The sequence below is a fragment of the Budorcas taxicolor genome, chromosome 5, assembly GCF_023091745.1.
Source record: "Budorcas taxicolor isolate Tak-1 chromosome 5, Takin1.1, whole genome shotgun sequence".
Taxonomy (NCBI): Eukaryota; Metazoa; Chordata; class Mammalia; order Artiodactyla; family Bovidae; genus Budorcas; species Budorcas taxicolor.
Window position 1 is genome coordinate 132,754,079 of NC_068914.1, and position 19,211 is coordinate 132,773,289.

The 19,211-nt window shown below is 38.1% G+C and overlaps 1 protein-coding gene across 1 annotated transcript in view; it reads right to left on the reverse strand.

Moving 5' to 3' along the window:
- Positions 1–19,211, reverse strand: part of PDE3A (phosphodiesterase 3A) — a 360,678-nt gene that overhangs the window by 24,811 nt on the left and 316,656 nt on the right. Inside the window, exons 6-9 of the mRNA XM_052640449.1 lie at positions 10,652–10,871; positions 6,426–6,511; positions 3,136–3,290; positions 1,005–1,142 (exon numbers count right to left, since the gene is read on the reverse strand). Of these exons, the coding sequence (XP_052496409.1) occupies positions 1,005–1,142; positions 3,136–3,290; positions 6,426–6,511; positions 10,652–10,871 (599 nt within the window). The remainder of the gene's footprint in view (positions 1–1,004; positions 1,143–3,135; positions 3,291–6,425; positions 6,512–10,651; positions 10,872–19,211) is intronic.

The window sequence follows — 19,211 nt, forward strand, 5'->3', positions numbered from 1 at the left end:
CCTCATCCTTGGTTGCCTCCCTTCTCCTCCTGCCCATGATCCCCACTGATTAAGAGTGTGCATTTTAGTAGGGGCTAGATAATGAAGCAAATCCCTATTGTTTTACTTATTGAGAACAAACGTGTTCAAATTCTTAATTTCTGTATGTTTTCTACCTCCCTCAGGGAAATGAAACATTATTTGGAAAATCTTGAAACTGGTCAAACTTAAGGAAAAAGTACTTAAGGGGGAAAAAAAGACATTTTATGTAGCAATAGTTTTATTCTATATTTCTTGTGATACTGAAAGATGTTTTTCATATTTAAATAAAGAGCTGTATTTAATATGCTTCTCACAGATTGGGGGAAACATACTTTTAATATTTTATTTTTGATAAGGACTAAAGTGAAAGAAAGTAAAAGTGTTAGTCACTCAGTTGTGTCTGACTCTTGGGGACCTCATGGACTGTAGCCCACCAGGCTTCTCTGTTCACGGAATTCTCCAGGCAAGAATACTAGAGTGGGTAGCTGTTCCCTTCTTCAGGGGATTTCTTAACCCAGGGATCGAACCCGGGTCACCTACACTGCAGGTGGATTCTTTACCATCTGAGCCACCAGATAAGGCCTACGCACTGTACTACTCAAAAGTTAAAAAAAAAAAAGAGTCATTGGAAATAATTAGACAATAAATTAGTGTTTATAAATTGGCAGCTTTCCTCTTTTGAGGGCTTGGTTCAGCTTTCATTTGTTGAATTCTATGAATTAAGATCATTTTTTCACTTCACTTTTGTATCCCTGCTCCCTCCATTTTGTCTTAGAATATATATAATATTTTAGTTGCATGGTACAATATTCTACTCACTTGAAGTTCCAATTTCTTTTGTTATCCCACCACCAAGGATTCTACAGAATGCTGGGTATTCTCCACCTAATGCTCACCAGTGGTGTTAACCATGTACAGAGCTTTAAACAACTAAGGAATATTTTCCCTACATTTAAAGTCATATGCATGAATGCATTTCTTACCTGACTAAGAATACGGCCACATTTTCTTCCTATTTTTTCCACCAAATCAAAAATTGGAAAATTCCAAGTATTCAGTTGCTCCATAATTGAGTCCAAGTTGTCCATGACAAGAGGTTCAGGAGCAAGAATTGGTTTTTCCTATAATGAAGATAAAATATTTTAACAATGTGCAGTTTTTCTACACGGCAATTTGTCCCTTCTTTGGTAAGTTCCTTCTTTTCTAAATCAAATGGAGTTTACCTGAAATGAATGACTTTGGGGTGAATGAGTGATCTTAAAAAAAAAAGTCAAAAGAAACAAAATATCGACCCCAAAGATATGAGAAAAGGTCTTAATGATTCAGACCATGAGTTTTGCATTATGTGCCTGCCTATTACTGATTCATCTATGCTATAGAAAAATTGGATGCTTCTTTCATAAATTAACATAACTGCTTTTTAGTCTTCTGTGGAAGTCTTAAATAAAGATTCAAGGACTTCAGAACACTCTGAAATTGTATGCAAATTTATCTCTATATATTTATGTAAATTCTTCTGAGATGAGGATTCCTGGCTTATATTGAACTCTTAAAAAAAAAAAAAACCTTAGTAGGGAGAGGGAGTAAATCACCCTTACTCTAATTGGTCCAATTTATATTATTGCTTCAAAATCAGCATTAATCCTATAGAGTTACAATTACTACAATTTTCAAGTATTTTAATTTAATTCATGTGATGCATGGTTTCCAAAAAACATGCACCAAATATATGTAAAGACAAAAATGTATAATAGGTACCAAATGAAGACATTCTTAAGAGTTTATTTACCAGGAAAAAAAAATAATGAGGACAAAGAAACACCTAAGTTATTTTATCTGACAATTTGAAACTATAAATAGTAGGAAGGGGATATATATATGTGTGTCTGTATATACATATGTGTATGTATACATATATGTGTGTGTCTGTATATACATATGTGTATGTATATATATATATATATAGTTATATATGTATATAGTTAGGGAAGAGCCAGGTAGCGCTACTGGTAAAAATACGCCTGCCAATGCAGGAGATGTAAGAGATGCATCTTACATCTTCGATCCCTGGGTCGGGAAGATTCCCTGGAGAAGGAAATGGCAACCCACTCCAGTATTTTTACCTGGAGAAACCCATGGACAGATAGAGCCTGGCAAGGCTACTGTTCATAGGGGTCACAAATTTTTGAACACAACTGAAGCGACTTAGCACGCATATGTATAGATATGCTTTGTATTGTTGCATGGTAAAAACCAATTCAACACTGTAAAGCAATTATCCTCCAATTAAAAACTAAATAAAAAATAAAAGTATAAATGGTAAATTAGGTAAAAGAGAAATGATAAAAGCAGCAATGGAAAATCTCATTACAGTCAATTGTTTTCTCTTATTTATTGCCTCCCCCAAATGAACCAGACGCAAATGTATGCTTCCTTCCTCTTTAAATGGAGCTCTTTAAATACATGGAATAAGTCATCACTAAAAAATATTTTAATAGGGAGCAAGTGTCAATGTCAACCTGGCTTAATATAACAAGGAAAATAAACATTGGGTCACTTTCTAAATCAAGGAGGTGCTAGAAAAAGCCAACAGAAGTCCTAAGATAATGAATAGATTTCATTTTGATTGATTGATATTTATAAAATATTGTCTTCCTAATTGAAACAATTAATTTTCCTAGGCATATTTACATTTTTAGATTGGGTTAAGAAATACTGTAATCAGTTGTGGAGATGATTAAATAATAGAACTGACCCTATGAGCTGTAGCCTGCCAGGCTCCTCTGTCCAGAGGATTTTCTAGGCAAGAATACTGGAGTAGATTGCCATTTCCTCCTTCAGGAAATCTTTCCTACCCAAGGGTCAAACCCACATCTCAATGTCTCCTGCATTGGGAAGTAGGTTCTTTACTACTAGCGCCACCTGGGAAGCTACAATAGAATCTTGAAACCAATAAGACTTAGATAGAGAAAAATAATACAGATAAATATAGGAAGGGCTACAAGATACATGTAACCCAAGTAAGATATGATTCAGGGATCTATGTCTAAGTCAGTTCCTGTCACAGAAACCAATTTCTTAAGTCAATGAATAAGATAAGTGATTGGCGTCTACCAGGAACATCATGGTCTCCGGAGCATAGGTGCTGCAAGATGATGTCTTTCTCAGAGCCTCTCTGGGGCCCTCAGTCTCATCTTCATTCTGTACAATATCACTGCTATCACTGTTGTTATTGGTTTCATAATCAGAGGTAACTTGAGTGATGTCATCTGCAATTAAAAGGCAATAGCTTATTATGACACTTGCAATGAAAAAAGGGATCCTATTTAAGCAAATAGTCCTAAAACACATAGTACAGATATCATAGTTAGGAAAATACCGCTTTCCTGAGCTTACACACCAAGAATATAGGATGATAGGGTGGGCGAAAGCACCACCATTTTTGTTGTTGTTCAGTTGCTAAGTCATGTCCAACTATTTGTGACCCAGCAGCACCCCAGGCTTCCCTGTCCTTACTATTTCCCAGAGTCTGAGCAAACACATCCTTTTTAACCCAATAAAATAGATGGAATTATGATCTGTGATTTATATGACATTCAATAATCCCTCAATAATAATGCTCAGGTCAGTAGCTGATACCTCTTTGTGATCCCATGGATTGTAGCCTGCCAGGCTCCTTTGTCCATGGAATTCTCCAGGCAAGAATACTGGAGTGAGTTGCTGTTTCCTTCTCCAGGGGATCTTCCTGATCCAGGAACCTAACCCAGGTCTCTTGCATTGCAGGCAGATTCTTTACCATCTGAATCACCAGGGATGCTAATCCCCAAATCCTATTTTATCTCTCCCTCACATGCTTTCCTCTTTGGTAACCATAAGTTTATCTTCTATGTCTGTGAGTCTACTTCTGTTTTGTAGATAAGTTCACAGGTATCATATAAACTCCTATGACTTTATACTTCTTTTTCTTTTATGCATGCTCCAACACACTAAACTACCAAGTAGCTGATTAGAACCCTAACTCTAGAAATGTCACATGGGCAAGAGAATTTGAGGTGATATCCAAGAATGAAGCAACCTGTAGAATATAGAAGCCACAGCATGTGCTAAAGAGCATGGCAGGTCCTTGTAGCCAATCTTGGTCCCTAGAGATCTGTGTTTCCTTCCTTCCTTACCCATCTCTACTGTCTTTCATTGCAGTTAGCACTAAACTGTGCTAATCAGAAAATACATCAAGTAATGTCAAGAGTCTGAAGAACATGTTTCTGGGGTAAAGACCTCAAAAAGCTTCTTCTGACTGAAACACTTGACTGAAATTTATGGGGTGCTTGCTACGTGGCAGATACCACAGAAAGCACTTTATTTGTACAAATATGCTGAATCCTCTCAACAATCCTATGAGGCAGGTATTATTGCATTACTGCATTACTCTTATGCTCACTTTTCAGACAGGAAACTGAGGCAGAGAAAGGCTTAAATTGCCCAAGAGCTCACAGCTGGTAAATCCTACCACCAGAAGCAAACCCATGAAATCTGAGTTCCTATATTCTACCACTGATGAAATCTAGCTTTCTTAAAATGGTTATTGCTTTCCATGGCCTATGAAATCTTCACCTTTCCCTAAGTCACAAAGACATCTTCCTGCGTTCTCTTTCAGAAGTTTTACTGTTTTAGCTTTTACCATTGGGTCTGTGTGCCATCTCAGGATAAAATTTCATTAGGTGTGAAGTAAGGGGTGAGATTCACTTTTTCCCAGCTCTGTTTGCTTGGAAAAGTGGATCTTTGTTGAAAGTTCAACTGAATAGGTGTGGGTCTAATGTGGGACTTTCTACTCAATTCCATATGATTCTATTTGATAATCTTTATGCCAGCACCATACTTTCTTCATTATGGTGGTTTAAGTATTGAAGGAAATTTTGTTCTTTTTTTCCCAAAGCTGCTTGAATAGTCTAGGTTTGTCAAATGTCCTCATATTGGCTTTTATTATGTAGCCTATTCTGATCAGGAGTATTCTGTTGCACATTTTCAAGGACCCATCTTTCTTTTATCTTTCTCATGCAACTGCTTCCATATTAGAATCAGACACAGTAATTATAAAAAAATGTAATTGGTAAGTTTCAATCCCAGAATTTGCAGAAAAATGAAGAAGCACACTCAAAGGCCATATAGCTCTACAGGAGACCAAAGGGGATAAGGAAACACTCCTTATTCTATCAGCCTCAGTAGAGTCAAGGAAGATTAGGAACATAGAGAAGAGAATATTTGGAGTCTTCAGTATACTGTATCATATAATGGCCACACAGGGAACCCTCCTTTTAATTTCACCTTGCCTATGTCCCTGGACCTTTGTCCACTGCCATAGCACATCATTCTCATAGGCAAATAATCAATATTTATTGAGTATTAAAAAATGCTGGAGCAGATAATTAAGAACCATTCTTGGATCACTCTATCATCATAAAGTCTAAAGTTCATATGTGTGTGTGTGTGCACACACACACGTGCTCAGTTGTGTCTGACTCTTTGCAATCGCATGGACTATAGCCTGCCAGGCTCTTCTGTCCACGGAATTTTCCAGGCAAGGATACTGGAGTGGGTTGCCATTTTGCTACTCCCAGGGGGCCTTCCTGACCCAGAGATAGAACCTTGGTCTCTTGGGTCTCCTGCCTTGGCAGGCAGATTCTTTACCAGTAGCGCCCCCTGGTTTCCTGCCTTATGAACTTGCAGCAATAACACGAGCAAGTCCCTAGGGTTACACCAATAAAAATAAAATAATAATTATTACGATAATTATGGCAGCAAACACTCCTTACAGTGACCTAGATACTGTAATAAATGCTTTATGCACTTTAGTAATTTAACTATCTAAAATCCTGTTCCAGTAGGACCCTTATTATCTCTATGCTACTGATGAAGGAAGTAACACACAGAGATTACAGACAAGTTGGAAGCAGAATCAGGATATAAATCAAGCTGCAATGCCTATTTTTCTGAGCCTCTGTACTACTGCCTCAAGAAAAACTATGGTTTTTACCTCCCAAGCTCACAGTAATCTAAGCAGGGTCAATTCTCAGGCTCTGCGATGGAGATCCACAGAGTGTACCCTAAAATAGATGACCCTACAGTGTCCAAGATCAAATAGCATTTCTATAGAATTCTATACATTATAGACAATGGTGTCTCATTTAAAAATGAATAGACACAATAAACATTTTGGATAGCTTTGTATCAAAACATAACCCATGATTAACTCTAGGTGGTAGGACTATGGATGATTTTTATCTCCTTCATTGTCTTTTTAAACTTGCAATCTAAAAAATCAGAAACATATGTTACTTTTTTCTGATCAGAAAAAAATCTAGTAGAGCAGTTTCCGTTTTGAGGAACAGAATCCAAAGAAGAAGTACCTGTTCTGGTTGGTGTCCCAATGGCTGCCCCACTTCTTTCCAGGGGCCCATCGGCAGAAGTCCTCTGGGAATATGGTCTGCCGCAGCTGAGAAATAACGGAACAGCTGTAAGTAAGTCCTTTCTTTTTAGAAAATTGTAGGCATACACCATGTATGTATACACTAAGATAAATAACAATCACATATTCTGGCACTCTACTTATTCCTTTGATGGAAAAAAATCATTTTGTCTTACATGGACGTTGATATGTGGGATACTGTTTTAGGCAGTGGTAAGGAAAGCATATTAAAAAGCAGAGACATTACTTGGCCAACAAAGGTCCATCTAGTCAAGGCTATGGTTTTTCCAGTAGTCATGTATGGATGTGAGAGTTGGACTATAAAGAAAGCTGAGTGCTGAAGAATTGATGCTTTTGAACTGTGGTGTTGGAGAAGACTCTTGAGAGTCCCTTGGACTACAAGGAAATCCAATCAGTCCATCCTAAAGAAGATCAGTGCTGGGTGTTCATTGGAGGGACTGATGTTGAAGCTGAAACTCCAATACTTCGGCCACCTGATGCGAAGAGCTGACTCATTTGAAAAGACTGATGCTGGGAAAGATTGAGGGCAGGAGGAGAAGGGGACAACAGAGGATGAGATGGTTGGATGGCATCACCGACACAATGGACATGGGTTTAGGTGGACTCTGGGAGTTGGTGATGGACAGGGAGGCCTGGCGTGCTGCGGTTCATGGGGTCGCAAAGAGTCGGACACAACTGAGTGACTGAACTGAACTGAACTGAAGGAAAGCATAATCAATACAAAGGATCAGACACTCTGTTCAGTTGGCTCAGAGGTTAAAGCATCTGCCTGCAATGCGGGAGACCTAGGTTCGATCCCTGGGTCGGGAATATCCCCTGGAGAAGGAAATGGCCACCCACTCCAGTATTCTTGCCTGGAGTATCCCATGGGCGGAGGAGCCGGGTGGGCTACAGTACACGGGGTCACAAGGGGTCGCAAAGAGTCAGACACGACTGAGTGACTTGACTTTCACTTTCCACAATCAAGATCATGTTTGAGGTGAAATGAAACTGTTGGTAACTTTCTCTCACATTATTTAGAGAATCCTGAGATAGTCAGCTACATACTTAACAGCAGTGATTTTGGAAGTGCCCATGTGTATTTGCTCAAAAATATCTTTCCCAGTGGAATCACTTTGTGTCTGCTAAAAAGCTTCATGGTTAGATTTATTTCTATGGGTTATGTCCAAAAAGCCCTTTAAAAAATGATTGCAAACATGAAAATAAAAAACTGGTAGATTATTTGTATTTTTTGCCATAAAATTTAATTATTTGTTTTCAGATGGATCAGTTCACCTGTTAAGGCCCTATGGAAATGAATAAAGGATACATATATTTTGACAGTGGATGTAAACCTGACCACACAGGACACAAGTTGAGAAAAACAGATCAAGGGAGTCTACTGTGGGTAAAGGAAAAAAAAGGGCTTCCCTGGGGGGCTCAGTGGTAAAGAATCCGTTTGCCAATGCAGGATTGTGGGTTCAGTGTCTGGGTTGAGAGGATGCCCTGGAGAAGGAAATGGCTACCCATACCAGTATTCTTGTCTGGAGAATCCCATGGACAGAGGAGCCTGGAGGGCTGCAAAGAGTCGAATATCAACATGGAGAAAAATGAAGGTCCTTGAGAGGTAGGCAGCATTCTTAACAGAGGAAGTTGGAGGAGGCAGGCTACTTTTGCTTTCTCAACAGTTTTGACTGTTTAATAAATTACAAAGTAATCCCACAAATGGTCTGGCAAGTTTCTTCTCTCACTTATCTTGTTTAGAGACTTGATTAGGTTTTAATTCTGTATTTTGTTTCTGGGTTCTTTCATTCTGCCTAATATTATTCATACAAAGGGTCTCAGAGAACTTTTGTTTATTTGCTATTTAGCTACAAATTACTCACTCTAAATAGAAAAGAGAAGAATCATGGTTTATAATTTAATATATTAAATATCTCATCACTTTTTCCCCTTGAATTGTGTTTATATGTGTAGTAGAGATAAGCATTTCCCAGTTAGAGTGTTTTCATCCAAAGCAAATTTATTTTTCAAGCCTTGAATGTCAGTGGAAAGCATCACATACAAAATATTTCAAATTATGAAATCCCATCAGTCTGACTTAGGGACTCAAATGAAAATGACAGAACCGAAGGAAAAAGTCCATAGATGTAAATATATGGGTTTATGTTCTGGGATGAAACTTGGTAAAAGTAGTTTATTAGTTTGAAGATTTTTCTTTGCAAGATAATACTTGAAAGGAACGTTTAAATTAGGAGTTCAAATAGACTACCTCTCCTGCCAGAAAAACAGCTTGTTGCATAGACATTACAGCAGCCAAGAGACTCGGATTCAACGCCAAGCCCTTCAAGTTCAGCAGGGAAAAACCACAATAATTAGTCGTGTGTTTTTGGAGCTCTCTGTGCCTACATGGGTGGCTGCCTTGAAGGCAATAATAAAACATGGTTTGAATTATAGATTTATAAAGCCCCAGCAAATAAAACACACTACTGGATTTATAAACATTACTGAACAAGTAGGCAGTGAAATTCCCTTGTTTTTCTCCAAAACCTCTTTTATAAAAATCCCATTACATTCTTTCTGCTAAGAATACCAAAAAAACAAACAAAAAAAAAAAACCTGCGGTGGGCAGAGCTACGTGAGTGGTATAATACATCTTTTCTGAACCCCTTGGTTCTTCCTATAGGCAAGTGATTTCTCACAAGCCTGAAGCTCACAGTGGGAGTGTCTCCCTAGAAATGCTGCAAGCAGATGTCATTGAGTCTGGTGACTCCCTTGGGTTTCATCTGGGCCCAGGACGCACACCACAAAAAAGTGTTTCTTCAGGGTGTTCCCCCAGACACTAGCTCCACGGGAAATTATTGGGTGTTAACCTAAAGAAATGGGTTCTGTGGTCAAATAAAGTCAGGAGATGCCAGAGGAAACAAAACTCGAGGCGTTTTCTTTTTGCAGGACTTCTCAGAGCTTCCAATAAAGTGATGCGTGTTGTAAATCGCTAAAAGGAAAATATGATAGGCCTGTTTTACCACAGAAAAAGACGGGATTAACATCCTAAGGGAATGATTTTATTGAAAATGGCGTTATGCAGAGAGCAACAGAGTAAGTTTTGGATGGTGGAATAACTTTTCACTCCAGTCCTAACCAAACACAAATTATCTTCCCTTTGAAAGTATTCGTAAAGAGAAAAGCAGCAAAAATAAATATTTTGAAAATAATTATTTAACACAGAATTTATGAACAAAGGGTCGGAAAATGAAATTTGTGAGACTTAAATTTGAATTCACGGGTAAAATCTGGGTCTGTGACCCAGTATTTGATATAAGAAGACCAACATGTAACTAATTTATTCAAACAGTTATCGTCGTTCATCTTAGGGGGGAAAATAACATTTTATTCAAGGTACTCTCATAATTATACTTAATTTTAAAACACTCAACTCTTTTCTACTTAAAAAAAAATTGCAATGCTTTAAAGTAGTTATTCAAGATGAAGCTATCACTGAAGAACAATAATATGTTGATTGGTAGAGGAGGTATTCCTTTTTTTAGTGACAATATAGACAAAATAATTAATCTTACCATGTCAGGTCCTTTTTTCTTATCCCCTGTAAGAGACAACACTTTGTCTCCCTGTTTAAACATGACAGAGCAGCACAAGCAATTGCTTCACTGTATTAGAGATCCATTTGAGAACAGTCACAATGTGCAACACGTTATCTGCACATTTTTAAAGTGTCACAATGGGAAATGCAAATTTAAAAAAACAGTACCTTTAAAAGTGGTATAAAATTCTCCCTGGAGAACAAGTGAAAAATATCCCAACAAAATACCAAATTATACTGAATGACTCGATAGGAGTTTTTAATTAGATGTTTTATGCATTCTCTACCAGTAAGCAGATAAAATATACAACTAATTATTTTATATCAGCACCAAAGACATGTATGGAACATAAGGTCTCTAAAATTCCTGTGAGTGGAGAAGCACTGAAAAATTAAGTTTCTTTTCCAGCCTATTCAACACAGACCACATTATCGCGTACTTTCTTGTCAACTACTTAGGCAACCTATACAAAGCTATGTGGGCTGGTGGTGAGAGTTCCTAAGAGGAAAACCAGTGTTAGTTTTGTTATTACTTAGACTCCAGTGAACATCATAAAATTCCTTACCTGCTGCATATAACAGGTGGATTCAGTATCTGAGGAGAAAGATCAGGGGCACTCTGTGTGTAAGTTAAGGCCCGGTGAGAACTTAGGCCTGATTTGGCAGTTGCGTCGGAAGACTCTGGAAACTGCACTGCAGAAACTTTGCTAACTGGGCTGCTGGCAGGGGTCCCGTGGAGAGGTGAGGAACAGGGTGAGGAAAGAGGTGAAGTTTTCACAAGGGAACCTAATAAAGAAAGAGAGAATTGTTAAGTCCTAAGTAAATGTCTTTGCAAGTCAAACTTGCGGCTCTTAGCCTTTCCTCTGGACTCCTTTTAACTCAGGAAGGACCATGTGAGTCCTCAGACCACAGGGCCGGCCTCCTCTGCAGACAGGCTGCACGGTGGGGGCATCACCACAGCATGAAATATGAGAAATGAATCATCATGAAAATTCAGTGGCAATGCTAGCAAGTTCAGTTAAAGCCCTGGTGTCCTGGAGTAACTTCAGGACAGAAAGATATTATTTTCTAATTTTTATTGGAGTATAGATGATTTACAATGCTGTGTTAGCACATCAAAGTGAATATTATATTTATATATATATCTCTCCACATTTTTTAGATTCTTTTCCCATATAGGCCATTGCAGAGTATTGAGTAGAGTTCCCCATGCTATATAGCAGGTTACTGTTAGTTACCTATTTTATATGTAGTAGTGTGTATATATCTATTCCAATCTCCCAATTTATCCCCGCCCCCATCACTTATATTCTGGTGACCATAAGGTTTTCTACATCTGTAACTCTACTTGTTTTGTAAACATGTCCATTTGTAACCCTCTCCTTTTTTTTTTTTTTTTTTTTGTAGATTCCACCTATAAGCTATATCATATGATATTTGTCTTTCTGCAGAAGGGTATTATTTTCTCTTCCCATTTTTGTTTTCTCTTGTCATTCTGACCTGATGAGAATAGTTAAAAATTCCTCATGTGTTTGCCTTCTCTTTGGTTATGAGGTTTTAGTAGCAACAGGATCTGCCATAGTTTTGAACATTAATGTATGTGGAGCAGACTTTTTTTGCAGGCATTGGTTGCTTAGTGGTGGTGATAGTTTGGTTGCTAAGTCATGTCTGATGCTTGTGACCCCGTAGATTGCAGCCTGCCAGGCTCCTCTGTCCGTGGGATTTTCCAGGCAAGAATACTGGAGTGGGTTACCACCTCCAGGCAATCTTCCTGACCCAGGGATCAAACTTGTGCCTCTTGCGTCATAAGCAGATTCTTTATCTCTGAGCCACCACTCATTGCTTAAAATATGTCAATGAAGAAGATCCACTTTTGAGAGACTTTATTAACCATCCACATTTTCAGTGAAACTTTTGTGTGTCAGAAACTGTTTGGATACATTGAAAAATGTAACACGATCCATTTCAGATGAAACAATGGCCTCAAGCTCAAATAATAAGTGTGGACATTTGTGCCAAACTGTGTTTACTCTCGGTTGTGAAAATTTTAAAGAGCACTGGCATCCATTTCCAAGCACTGACGTCTGAGGACTGGGATGATGTCTTTTGAAGTTATTCTCTCCAAATACAGAGAAAGCAGCCTGCACTAAAACTGAAGGAGAGAGAGAGAAAACTTCTAAACAACCTCCTGCTTATTATCTCTCGTGACTACATGGCTAAACAGTCTACTGTAAAGCAAATAAAATGAAATCCTTAAGTCATTTTTATATTGCTCCTCACTCTGGGGAGACGTACAGCCAGCGATATTCACATCATTGAAAAAGATGTGTGGTGACTTGGCAGCTAGCCTAGTTTGCTTCCAATGTCCAGTTCTCTCAAAAGTTTTATTTGTCACACTCAGAGGTTTTCTGGTCCACTGAAAGGAACATTAGGCTTGCTGATGGGCTTTTATAATATTTAAATTTCTTGTTAGCACTGCTATTTCTTATTTTGTCTACTTTAAAAGATAAGAAATTGTACTGTTTCTTTGATTAAATGTGGAGGCCAGCTACCCCTCCAAGTCCTTTTCTCAATATTTCTATGGATTCCTGATCCCAGGATCACAGTGAAAGGAAAGAGGAGAATATGGAGTGAGCCTAGCATTATTGGTAGATTGTGCTTTATTAGCACACTTTTCTATCAGAAACTACCCGACGAGGAAGGAAAATTCATTATCTACTAGGTTGCATCTGTTTTGCTCTATACAATCACATACCTTCTGGTTTGCATTTTGATTTCTATTTCTATTGAAAAGATTTAGCTATTTTACCAAAGAAAAATCAAAGTGTTAGTTGTGTTTGACTCTTTGCAACCCCATGGACTGTAGCCCACCAGGTTCCTCTGTCCATTGGATTCTCTATTCAAGAATATTGGAGTAGGTAGCCATTCCCTTTTCCAAGGGGTCTTCCCAACCCAGGGATTGAACCTAGGTCTCCTGCATTGCAGGCAAATTTTTTACTGTCTGAGCCACCGCTGGCAAACTATCTCCTTATGTAATTTCCTGAGCCAAAAGACACCTAAGTGCACTAGATTTTTAACTCACTATTTCCCAACCAACCTATCATTGTGTGCAGCAAGTAAGTTACAAGTATTCTGGGAAGTACTAATGGTTGTACATTTTTTATCAATTTGAGTGCTCTAGAATAAATTAAATTTTACTATGATCACTAATATAATCTGATTTTCTTATCATTTTATAAAATAAATACAATTTTCACAAACCTCTCAATTCTTTTCATTTCACCACAGCTATATAACATCATATTTGCACATATCATTATACAAATATATAAGATCTCATATAAGAAAGGTTAGAAAGTGTTAGTTTAATTTAGACTATTTATTAAATTAAGGCTGACTGAGTCTCCAGATAATCCTAGAAAAGCAGCTTAACCATTAAGGAGCTGGATACTATTTTGATGTGGTTTAAAGGTTATCAAGGTATTTGCACAGAGTAAGTATCCCAATGATTTGTTCATTTAACAAATATTGACTGTGTGCCCCATTCCAGGGAGTAAAGGATGCGGTAGTGAATGGAAGAAAATTCCCTGCTCTTGGAGCTTTCAGGGGAGACAGAAACTAGAGAAAGAAGAGGAGGAGGAAGAAGAAGAAGGGGGGGTGGGGAAGAAAAGAAAGTCAGGGAATTTTAACTGTTACAAGGAAACTATTATGCAGAGTGAAGTAAGTCAAAAAGAGAAAGATAAATATTGCATATTAATACATGTATATGGAATCTAAAAAGATGGTGCTGATCACCCTACTTGCATAGCAGCAAAGAAGACACAGTCATGTTGGACACAGTGGGGGAAGGAGGAGGTGGGGTGATGAGAGAATAGCACTGAAACATAAACATTACTGTATGTAAAACAAAGAGCCAGTGGGAGTCCGACGTATGATGCAGGGAACCCAAAGTCAGTGCTCTGTGATAACCTAGAGGGGTGGCATGGGGATGGAGGTGGGAGGGTGGGTCAAGAGGGAGGGGACATATGTATACCTATGGCTGATTCATGTTGATGTATAGCAAAAACCATCACAATATCGTAAAGTAATTATCCTCTAATTAAATATATAAATATATATATATACACACACACACAAATAAATATATTTCATACCCAGAAAACAAATAATGCGGAGGATAGAGGATTGAGAAGGACATAATGCATTAAGGGTAACATTTGAACAGAGGCTTGATAAAATAAGGAAGACATTTAGACAAGTATTGGGGAAAACATGTTCCAGAAAGAGGGACCTATCCAGGGGTTGTCAGAGGATCAGTTAGGAGGTCAGTGTGACTGTAGGTTAGCAAAGAGGAAGGGAGGGGCAGGGAACATGGTCAGAGAGACTGTGGGGCAAGGATGTGTGGGGCTGGCCAGGTCATGGCAAAGGTTTAATTGCTGCATCATTTTTTTTTTTAAGGAATTATCTTTTTTTGTAGTGGTTGTTTTTGTTTGTTGCAAGGCATGAAATATCTTAGTTTCCTGACCAGGGATTGAACCCATGCCCCCTGCAGTGGAAGCACAGTGTCTCAACTACTGGATCACCAGGAAAGTCCCAGCTGGGTGGCACTAGTGGTAAAGAACCTGCCTGCCAATGCCAGAGACTTAGATGCGAATTCGATCCCTGGGTCAGGAAGATTCCCTGGAAGAGGGCATAGCAACCAACCCACTACAGTATTCTTGCTTGAGAAGTCCTATGGACAGAGGAGCCCGTTGCCTCCAATCCATAGGGTCACAAATGACCCATACAGTGCATAGAGCAGGACACGAATGAACGACGGAGCACACACAGGCACACCAAAGAGGCTCCTGACAGGCGCTGCTTTCGGCAATTTCCTAGTTATTCTGATAATGAACTGTGAGTTTGGGGATAGTTTCCTAGCATTTTTTAAAAGTAGTTGAAAGCCTGTGGGAACATGATCCATTTCTGTCCGCACACATATATTTTCTGAAGGCAATTTATGAGAGGAGTGATTTTCTTCATTGTTGATTTTTAATAGCTGCCAGCTAATTCTCTCAGAGACATGCAATTTGCTCTTAAAAATACAGATTTAAAAATCTACTCAATGATTAGAGTTCTTGGAACTCAGGGATTAACAAAATTTAAAACAAATAAGCAGAACTATAGCCTCCAGACTTATTGCCTGGAATGAAATTTAAAATGAACCTTGTAACAGAGGAAAAACACTTTGCTTCTGCAGGGCTGTGAGGTTACGTATTTCGAACGATCTGAACAAGCAGGGGTCTTGGCAACCCCATGGAAAGCAAGAATATTTTTATTCTACAGGTGAGAAGATAAAGGCATAAACATATAAATTTCTTTTTCCTCAAGCCAAACTATTTCTCACAGTGTGCGTTATCATAGTTGACTTAAATTTTTAAAAGCAGAAATGGTTAGGAATGCTGTAGGAAATGGCCATATATTTACATATATTAGTCTTCAAATAGGAGAGATGACAAATATAGATAATAATCAAATGAAAGAAGTGAAAGTGAAAGTCACTCAGTCATGTCTGACTCTTTGTGATCCAATGAACTATACAGTCCATGGAATTCTCCAGGCCAGGATACTGGAGTGGGTAGCCTTTCCCTTTTCCAGGGGATCTTCCCAACCCAGGGATTGAACCCAGGTCTCCCGCACTGCAGGCAGATTCTTTTCCAGCTGAGCCACAAGGGAAGCCCAAGAATACTGGAGTGGGTAGCCTGTCCTTTCTCCAGCGGATCTTCCCAACCCAGGAATCAAACCAGGATCTCCTGCATTGCAGGTGAATTCTTTACCAACTGAGCTATGAGGGAAGACTATGCTTTCTTAAAAGGAGAGACTGCAAATAAAATTATTTCACAGAAAAATGTTATTATTATATGTCATAAAAAACAAATTATAAGATTATTTAAAGTGCAATCATGTCTAAAGTTAGGAAGACAGAATTGATAACCTCTGAAGTCTCACCCAATCTTATGTTACACAAATACACACACATACATACACATGAAGGGACTGAGATAAATATGCATGCTCTCAAACATATTTATCTTCATTTTTCTTGAATAATTTTAAGAGACTCCAGGAAAAAGACCCAGCTCATGAAATACAATTCTTTGGATGATTCAGACCACTCTACTCTGAAATACTTAAAAATTTAAAAATTAAAAACATAACTTTAAAAAGTGCCAACTTTTTAAAGTACATAATTTCTAAAGTACCAACTCCTTTGAGTAATTGAGTCTTTAATTCCTTGCTCCTGAGAACATGAGAAAATGTGTGTCAAGGCACAAGGAACTTTGGGCAATCAAAAGGAGATGATAAACAATACTGGAGGGAAATGATTTAAGTGAATCCATCTGTTTGTGCTTTAAAATTCTGTTTAATTTTCATTGAACAAAAAAGGGACCAGCCTGTCTGATAAATACATGCCTGTTCTCTACACCCACAGGAAAACAGCCTCAATATTTTTCCAAAACAAAAAGTAAAGTTACACAGATTCAAAAAGGAAAAAAAAATCACAATGCCATAATTAAAGTTTTCTCTCATTTCAGATTTTCTATAGGCAAAACTCAGTCTAACTTTCAGGTGTGATATCTGTAATCATTGCAATAGGATTGTCAGAATCATAAAATTTGTAAGAATCTGGAAAGGGAATGACTCACTGCAGCTGTGATAAGCATGAATTAGAGAGATTTCAAAAGTAGAATGACAGAAAGTCATTTTTACATATTCAGTGACTCAGAAAAGCAACACAGAAATATAAATTATATTTATATCTCCTGTTTCCAGGCTTTAATCAAAGGACTCATATGTGATTTCATCCATTTATTTTATATTAGTAACTGCATAATAATTGGTTGTGCTTCAACTGTTTCAATGAATACTGATGGATGGAGCCAAAGGATTCACTGTTTACTTGATTTGCGCAAAGAACAGACTTCATTAGTCCCATCTCAAAACAGGTCATTTATCTTCCAGTGTTTCAGTACTCTAAGTTTACGCTTGCATCCTCCTATCTCTTTTGCCTACTGCTTCTTACTTTCCTCCTCACACTTTATTTAATTCCATTTCCTTACTCTCTTGGCCACATAAAGGGGCTTTCTCTGCCTCTTTCCACATTTTCTTGAAATCCGGGGCAGGGGTGGGGGGTTGGCGAGGTGGGTGTAGCAGGGCATCACGTTCACTTAAATTACATCTATTTGGCAAATCAACCCCAATCTGCCACCCATGCAGGGAGATGAGTTCCCAAACAGAAGGGCCCATCTGATCAGGTAGAACTGTACTTGAGTTTCAGCTCTCTTGACTCTTGGATAGTTTCCTTCCTTTTGGCAGACTTTCAGGGATTTAAACATTTCAGCATACATAGGATACAGGTTACTTTCTAAACATTTAGCTCTGCTGTGAGAGCAGTCTAAAGATGACACAATGCAAAATTCTTCCCAAAGCAATCAATGACAGAGATGTTTATGTACTTTAAGGCAAGAATGTGCGAGGTTCTTGCCGTTACTGTGACCCTCGTGTGTGTGTGTGTGTGACTCAGTAGTGTCTGACTCTTTGTGACCCCATGGACTGTAGCCCACCAGGCTCCTCTCTCCATGTTATCTTCCAGGCAAGAATACTGGAGTGGGTTGCCATTCCCTTCTCCAGGGGATCTTTCCAGCCAAGGAACTGAACCCACATCTCTTGCATCTCCTGCACTGGCAGGCGGATTGTTTAACACTGGGCCACCTGGGAAGCCCAACTCTCATCTCTACCATCTGCCTTTGTGGTATCCTCTGTGGAGCCTCTTTTCCTTTCGCATGTTGCCCTTCTTAAGCACAGGCATATGAAGTCAGGAAGAAGGCACAGAATCTGAGGTTGTTCCTCAAGTCTGTCTCATCATTTGCTCTGTTATTTCCAGGGAATACACTAACCATTAATTTCTATCTTCTTGACTTTATCATGTTGGTTATCGTAAGAATTTTAATTTCATGACCCAACGAAGAAATTGAGAGACAGAAAACCAAATCCTTTCATTATCTTGTCCTCAGCTAGGGGCAAGACCAAAAAAAAAAATCTTAATTTTAAGTTATCTCAATTTGTCATCCTCATTTCTTTTCTAATAAGTCTTTAGGACACAAGAAAGAATTCTGGATTAATTGTGTGGCCTTGGGCAAGTTACTCAACATTTCTGCCTCAGTTTCCTCATCTGAGTCTGTTTTCTGAGCAATACAAGAGTGCAGAACACTTCAATTCATCCTTCATCCCTTGAGTTATTTGTCATTGTTGTCTTGTATTTTAATTATTTTCCTTAAAAATCTTTTAAAAAATACCTACAATCTGAAAATATTGGGTTGGCCAAAAAGTGGATGTTTCTGTAACATCTTACGGAAAAACCCAAACGAACATTTTGGCCAACTCAACACTACTATTTATGCATATCATGTTTGTTTGAATGTAATCATGGTTTTCTAATTTATCTGTTCATCATTTCTATTATACCTTACAAATTTTCCTCTGCTCTTCTTTTTCAAATACAAACTTCTTTAGTTAAGATCTGGTAGTTGGTAAAGTTGTGACTTGCCTGAATATATCTTTAATTTATTTCTACTCTTTTGAAACAGATTTGCCTGGTGCACAATTCTAGGTTGACAATCATATTCTCTCAAAACTTTGAAGAAAACATTTTTCTGTCTTCTGACTCCATTTATTTACAACAATTTTGCTCTCAGACTGACTGAAGGGACTTATCTTTGGCTAACTTCAAGATTTTTTTAATCTCTGGCATTCTGTGGTTTCACTATTCTGTGTCTATGTTTAAATTGTTTTTTTCTTTGTCCTTTCCTCCTCAAATAGTTTATGTTTCCTATTCTCTACTAAAACTATGATTATGTATATTAGACTTTTTAATGACTCCTCCTATGGCTTTCAGAATCTGTTACATTTTCCAACTTCTCATCTGAGCTTCATTCCGGATACTTTCTTCACATTCTCTAGTTTACTAATTCTCCAAAATTTTAGTAGTCTTTTATGCCATTTAACTTATCGTATTTCCCTGATTATATTTCCAAAAGTCATTTAGCTGCCGTGCAATTATGTCTTCTCTCATTTCTATCTTTTATG